The sequence below is a fragment of the Stegodyphus dumicola genome, chromosome 3 (genome assembly GCF_044657685.1).
Source record: "Stegodyphus dumicola isolate Sdum_Otavi_A_Nest chromosome 3, ASM4465768v1".
Taxonomy (NCBI): Eukaryota; Metazoa; Arthropoda; class Arachnida; order Araneae; family Eresidae; genus Stegodyphus; species Stegodyphus dumicola.
The window spans coordinates 28,580,327-28,588,236 of NC_140770.1; the positions used below are offsets into that span (position 1 = coordinate 28,580,327).

At 28.6% G+C, this 7,910-nt stretch overlaps 1 protein-coding gene across 4 annotated transcripts in view; it reads right to left on the reverse strand.

Annotated features, from left to right (window-relative positions):
- Positions 1-7,910, reverse strand: part of LOC118193384 (uncharacterized) — a 78,407-nt gene extending 70,497 nt beyond the window's left edge. For 2 of the 4 annotated variants that reach the window (XM_085812682.1, XM_085812681.1), the window contains exon 1: positions 7,548-7,904. In XM_085812682.1, the coding sequence (XP_085668808.1) occupies positions 7,548-7,605 (58 nt within the window). In that variant the 5' untranslated portion in view covers positions 7,606-7,904. Of the gene's footprint in view, positions 1-7,547 lie in introns of all 4 variants that reach the window. The other 2 variants (XM_085812683.1, XM_085812684.1) reach the window with 2 other exon arrangements.

Here is a 7,910-nt window from a genome sequence, read left to right on the forward strand (position 1 = left end):
TCTTCTGCATTTTATTAATTGAAAATCAATAAGCTTATGAAAGGGTTTTTGATACTTTTCTGTTTCGCCGCAACAAATCTCACCAAGCACATTTTATTGGTGACAACACACAGTATACACATAAAAAATGTTAACAAATGTTAGTTCTAAGAAATTTTTATTTTGAAGGCATAAACATATTAATATTGTTTAAAATTTTGTTTAAAATTAATATTGTTTAAAAAGACAATAAATTTAAAAAAAAAAAAAAAAAATTTAAGAATTTAATATGCTTTCATGGTAAAACATCCTGATTTGTCGGTTCATATCACATGACCCCAAGTGATCTCACCTCACGTAAACTATGCTACAAAAATCTAATTCTCTCAGTCATTATCTAGATTAATTTCAAGTTAAATCTTAATTTGGATTACAAGTTTAAATGCAAGAATTATTTCAATTCATACAAACAGCTTACTCAGAAATTATGTGAAACTGCAGTGCTTTACTTCGCCAGTGCATTCTCATTAGAATTAACTCAACCCTTGACTTTGCCTCTTCTATATTTTCGTCTACGGACGAGCGGTATGATTACATCCTGACTTAATTACTGTGAATGGGTTTAGGGCATAAAATTGAACTATGAGGCGTAAAAGGTTACCAGCGAGGAAATTCCGTTTGGCATTGGTTGTACCATTTTTGGCGACTTTATTGCTTGTGCCGGCAAAATGGAGAAGTACCAGATTTTTTTTATTGTAAGGCTACATTGACAGTCATTTTTACAAACACCTTATTAACAGAAAATGTCCTGATTTTATGAGATGGGTTCAATAATTCAAAATTTAGATATTAAAACGATCTGAAATTTCTCAGTAAACAATGTATACCAGTCCGTTTTCCTGGATGTATGCATATTCAAAAATAAATAATTAAAATTTCATAAAAAATACTGTTTATCAGCACCACCAGTAAAAATCGATCAAATATCTTAAAACTGAAGAATTAACAGTACTTTCTGATCATCTGCACCTCAACTGAAAAGTCTCAAAAAAGCATATTTATGAGGCAAAGCAGCATGTCACCAAAATTGTTATTTGGCAATCCATGATGTGGCCAAAAAGTATTCATCTGGTAATCTATGTATGTGCACAGCACATTTGTTCAGATCGCTTCAAAATGCTGAAGTTGTACGGATGCAAATTTGTGTAATTCTGATGTTTTTTGAAGTGAAAACAAATCACTGTGTATACAGGGATATAAGCAGCACGAAAAAGACTGATTTCTAAAAAAAATTGTTTTATAACCTACGTATCTTGTTTTTTCTAATTTTACTGACTGCTCTGGTATGGAATTCTTAGTCTGCAATTTAAAAAGGGCTATTGCCTTTTTATGCCTTAGCTTGGTGAAAAACTAGTTGCCAACAGGTTTGCAAATGCTCTCTACAGCTGGCAATGAATTCGTGATTTTCCAGTGGGAAGGCAGATAATCAGAAAGTACTGAATTCACTTTAATGTTCAACATATTAAAATAAATGCTAATAGATTCCCGTTTTCCCGATGCCTTTCTCTCCTTACCTGATGCTAGTAATCGGTCAGATGCCCCTATTTTTAACAACTTTCGAGATTAAATCATGATGAGAGCTATCCGGAGTAATGGAAATCCTGGTTTCCTTGAAACTCTTTATAAGTTGAACTTGGTGTGTCTGTGGCCATGATCTATTCATGCATCATTTTGAAACTTAACCATCATATTTTACTCCTCCATGACACACTCCTGTTACTGCCAACTATTTATTTAGCACAAACCTTTGACTTCCATTTTTTTACAAGATATCAAGTGGTCATAAGATCCAAAGTTAAGACTGCAGGAATGACGACTAAATCATATCATCCTTTTCTATTTCTTTATCTGTATCACCTAATGCAGCTAATTAAGCTGTTTTCCATGCAATATACTCAGATATTTATCTTCCAAAATATTACAAAAATAGGGATATTTATATCACACTAGACTTTAACTTGTTAACATCCATCATATTACTTATGTACAGTTTCTTGGAAATTCAGGACGTTCCAGATTTAAAAAAAAAAAAAAAAAAACATTCGAAATTTCATATATCATACATTTTTCATTAGGTTTTGTTACTTTTCATTGTGATAAAGTAAACAGCAACAAAATTTTCACCATACTTTTTTTTTTTTCGAGTTAAATAATATAATTTATTAAAGCACTGAAATTATAAAGGTTATTGGTATTTTGTCCTTAAAGAAACAAGTTATTTTATGATACTTAATTTCCGCTTGGAATAAATTTAGTTAGAAATATGAATGCAAATTTATTATCCTGTAAATATAATATTGGCTAATCAATGTTATTTCCCATCACTTCATATAATATCAAACTGAAGATTTTTAAGATTTTACGTTTTCAATTTGCAATTAAATGCTGCCCATCATAAATACAGTATTGCCAAATAACAATACATCTTAATCTTTGATATGATACAAATATAGCTGTTTGGTACAAATCATTCGGAATAAAATTCAATACAAAATAATCATTTAAAGATTCTCTTTATCTTAACTTCTTAATATTTTGCAAAAAATATTACTTTATACCATTAGTATATGAAACAAAATAAGTTTCTAATGCATTACAAGAGAATGATTACAATACCTCTATTTCTTGCACATATTAATTACATGAAAAACAAAATCTGACAATTCTAAAGAAATTTTATGACATACAGATTGCTCACCCTCCTCTCCAAAAAGTAACATACTTTAATATTTTATGGTTTATATGATTTTATTACTAAAAACCTTAAAATTTACTCCTTTCGCAGCTGATTTTTACTTTTAATTAACAGTAAAGATTTAGTTTCACAGTTTGCAAAAAATAACAATTTTTGTGTAAAAACGAACAAAAAAATTTAATTTTTAATAATTTTAACAGTAAATGTTTCAGAGGATCTGAAGCTTTTAGAAGGCAAATTATTTTTCTTAATTTAAAATTGATTTTTAAACTAAATTACCTGAAATTTCCTCCCCCACCTTTTTTTTTTCTAAGTTTCAAAAAAGGAAAAAACTTTACAATGTTAAAAATTTTTTTTGAAATTGAGTTAATTCAAGGAATGCTAGATAACTTATAAACTACTATTTTCTGTTGTAAAGAAGTTTCAAACACTGGAAAAAACAAATTAATTATGATTATAACCCATCCCATATGTCTTGATGATCATGAAGTTACCAAAATATTGTTACATGAAATAGCCATAGTCAAATTTTTTCATGGAATTTATCAAGAATTCGATACAATAAAAAAATTATGTAGTTTCTCTCCTGTTTCATTATCATCAGAAATTTCTCTAAAATGACAGCCACAGTATAATCTTTCTGTTTCAAAGTCATGCTTTAAAATAAATGCGCATTTCCTATCATGTAAAGAGAAGTTATATTTCAAAGAGCTACAATTGTATGCCAGACTTTGAAGATTGAACTTAATAAAATTAAAAAAGAGCTTGAATTAAAAATAACTAACTTTCTGATAAGTATTCTGAAAGGTTGTTATACACCAGCATACGGTTAAAATATATGTTATTTAGCAACAGAATAAAAATTTAAAACCATCTAAAATACTGCACTGATGACTAATGATATGATACAAAACAATACCAGAATAAAATTATAAGACCAACTAAGCAACAATGCTTACTGCTGTATGAATAGATGAATGAAATTCGCAAGATGAATTCAAATACAAAATCTGGTAAAATCTCAATACATGCAAAACATACATAACTCAGTAATAAAAATCAATTACTGATATACAAGTATCCCTGTCATAACATAATAGACAGATTCATTAAAAACACCATGTTGTGGGAAACCGCATTATAGAAAATGGAAGGATGCATTCTGAAAACTTAAAATCTAAACACTAATTTTTTAATACAACAAATGTTATTAAAAATATATAGATGTTAGAAACAAATACAGAAGTAAACTAAAAATTTCTCATTTAATTCAATCTCGTTTTATTAAATTTCTTCACTACTGTTCAAGCACAATAAGTGAAGAACATTTTTTAGATCAAACGTTATCACAATCTAAACCCATTTCTTCATTAGGATTTTTTACATCCTCTGCCCTCTTTTATCTAATTTTAATTTGCTAGTTAGCCCTTTCCATTTTGTACTAAATCTCTTTGTATGTAGCAGGGCAATTTTCCAGCCTCCTTTTGAATTTTCAACTTCTTTCAGCAAAAAAGTTTTTAGTCAAGAAAAATGATTCAAGATTTTTTTGCTAAGGTTAAGAATTTTCTGAAACTTTTTAGAGTAAAATTAATTACTTCACAATTTCATTAAAGCTGTCATTTTCGGAATTTATTTGATTATAATTTCGGGTACCGTTCTCCCTAAATCCACTTTGCCAATACCTTCTTCCACCAACAATTCTTGAATGTCCTCAAATAGCCATATCCACAAAACTTTTAAATCAAATTTAATTTTCAGTATATCCTAAATCTCACTATTTTGGAGACTAAAGAAAGCTTTTCCCCGCCATTGGCATAGCTTCTGCCAATGCACAGATTAGCAGAAGCTATGGCCTAAAGTTGATTTAATTCTTTTATTGAAAATCGTACAATTTTGATACATGCGTAATTGGATTTTTGAAAGCTTATTTACTTTCCAATTGTTTATTTGATTGCATTATTTCATATAGCTAAAACTGCAAAAAAAAAAAAAAAAAAAAAAATGCATGTAATTGTATATAGGTTAATAGAGTAGTCCCACTAGTGCTCACTTATACAGCATGCATCCTTGTAACTTGTTTAAATAAAATAGTTATATTGTGAAGAAACCGACTTCTGATTTATAAGAGAATTACTTTTCTTCCAGTATAACAGAATGTGTTATGACCTAGCACACTAGAGTTTCTCAAAAATTTAAGTATGTTTATCTCGACATCATGGGACACTTGCCTCCATCTCAGGGATATGCATACTTTGTCACCTATACAGATTTTTTTCCTTGTTGGCCTGATACCATATTTATAAAGAATATTATGGATGAAAAAGTCACACACATTTGCTACACACTGAGTCAAGATTCACAGTGCCAAAAAGTATAACTATGGATCAAGAATAGTAATTTGAGTTTCATTTAATTTCTTCACTCAACAAGATTTTAGAAATTCACCGCATCGAACTTCCCAATGTCACCCATTTAGCAACTGATCACTTCACCCTTACTGACCATCATTCTTGGTCTCTGCTCAGTGTTTAAAGAGGAACCTGCTGGTACTTGTTCTGAAATGCTGCATGGAATAACTTTGTCCTTACCAAAAGAATTATTAATGTTATAAATATAATATATTGTCAATAAGCTGCTTTGTGAATAATTACAGTTCTAAAAAAAAAAAAAAAAAAAAAAAAAAAGGGACTTTTTTAAGGTACCTTGAAAAATATTTAGCAAGTTCTTATCCTTATAAAAAAAAAATGAAATCTACACAGAAAAACTAAAATGGACCAATTACCAGAATTAATAGAGAATTCATGAAGTTTATTATTCCACACTCTATTCTCTGTTATAGAATTAATCATAAATTCTCCATCGATTTTGAGATTAGAAAAGAATTAGAAATAATTAGACATTAATCTGCTCATTATTAATGAATTTAACATTAAACTACTGCATTTACATACTGTTATATATTTCCCTTCATTTCTACCTTTTAGAAATCATTTCCTCACTGCTATCATTCTGATAATGCAATCGAAATATCTATGGAGAATTGTAATCATACGAACCAACACATACTATAATATGCTTTTGCACCTAGAGTTTACATTAATGCTCACTGTTTATAATTAACATATTCGACTTTAAAAAAAAAAGCTTCTTAATATATAAATTAATAAGCTTTTTTTATATTGCATTGTGCTTTTTATCAATTAAAATACTAAAAGGGAATCGAATGATCATTTTGAAAATCGGCAATTTGCTCAAAACAAATCTGAAGAATAATGTTTTAATTACAAACACTGATTTAAAATAAGCTGCATTATTTTAAGCTGCATCTAAAAAAATTACTCAAAAATCCATTTTAATATTTTAAGGAAGAAGCTTTTTGAAGTTTAAAATAAATATTTTCTAAAATACACTAACATAAAAATAAAAGACACAAATAAAAATTCAGATATATTTAATCAATTTGAATTTTAGTCAATGTTCTTGCTGTAATAATCAGTGCACAAATTTTAATTTTTAACAATAAATGCACAATATACTCTATTAGCTAAAACAATATGCAAAAATTAATTTTTCTAAAAATTGAATAATTCTATTATTAAAGGATATATTGATGAATGCTGGCTTAACATCACTGAAGATCTGACAACATAATTGGTCAATGATTTGTGCATAATTTAAGATAAAATGACACCCTATAATAATAAAATTTTATTTTCTATGCATTAATACTCAGTTTTGTTTTAAATACCATAAATTCATTCCAGTGATAATCAGATACAACAACATAACTTTAGATTGTTACTTTACCTGAATAAAGAATTATGAAACATGCAGCTTAAATAAGACACTGACAGTGCTGCTGTCTTCTTTCTCAATATGACAACAAAACTTCAAAACAGAATTTATGCATTCATGAATTATATTTAAAAAATTAATATTAACGATCTTATTCGTGTAAAGTCTTTTGAAGTGTACACAACATAAATTTTCAGATGATGAACCAAAAATATATTCAAAACGTTTTTAAGAAATCTGTAGATTTTAATTTAAAAGGCTCTCCCAAACTTCAGTATGCGTATTTCACAGTAAAAGATTAAGTATATCGCATGCATATGCTACTAAAAATATATAAAATGTTACTGTTGCTTCTCTCAAATTTTAAATGTGACTTATAAAGGCTTCATAAAAAAAATACACAGACGATTTTAAACTGGTGACAAGAACTAACATATAACAAAATACACGTCTCTAGGATATATTAAAATTAGTTGGTCAAGAAAATCTTGCAAATTACCACGAAAACAAATAGCATGAGTCCACTATATTATCATAAATAAAACGCGTATGATATTAAAAATATTTTGTCGCCTCGCATATTATACGAGCAAAACATGCAAATGAACTCGCATATTGAAAATGCACATTACAGTGGACAACATTAAGTTAAATGATAGTACTATTAATTTTAAAACTTCTTCAATTTTCAAATTCAAATCAAAATTCGAATTTTCAATTACAAACAGTAAAAAACATTATAAATATAAGTTTAATACACTTCTACTAGGCCTACAGTTTAATTTTTATTTCACCATTGAATTCTTCAAAAAGTCTCAGGAGTAAAATAGTACTTAAAATATAAACAGAATGTACACGGCCTTTTAAATGCATTTGAATTATTCATTTCGGACAAATAATTTGCCTCATAATTAAACAAGTTACCATTCATAGTAACTAAATGGCTTCTATCTCAAACTAGCTAAATGATATAAAAAAGTGAATAATCGCAACGTAGTTGCAAGATAGAGAAACATACCTTCAGGAGTATTTCCATTTATCAGTTCACCCTCTGTCAGTTGACGAACCATGGCCATCTTTCGCACGTAATGAAGAGGTCGCTAAAAAACTCCGTTTACAGACACACAAAAAGGAAATGACGTAACAATTTAATTACAGCATAGAAATTTATGTACACTATACAGTTAGTCTTCAGTCACAATTAAAAGAACACACGCACCATTTCATAACAAATAACAAAATACGTACACAAGTATTTAGCGATGCAAAAATAGAAATGTCGAAAGGTGCTGGGAACCCGGATGCTAACCAGCTGAGCAGACTCAATCTCAAAATTTCAATCTTAAAAGTTTCAGAACTTGCCTTCTTCGAAACGAGATGT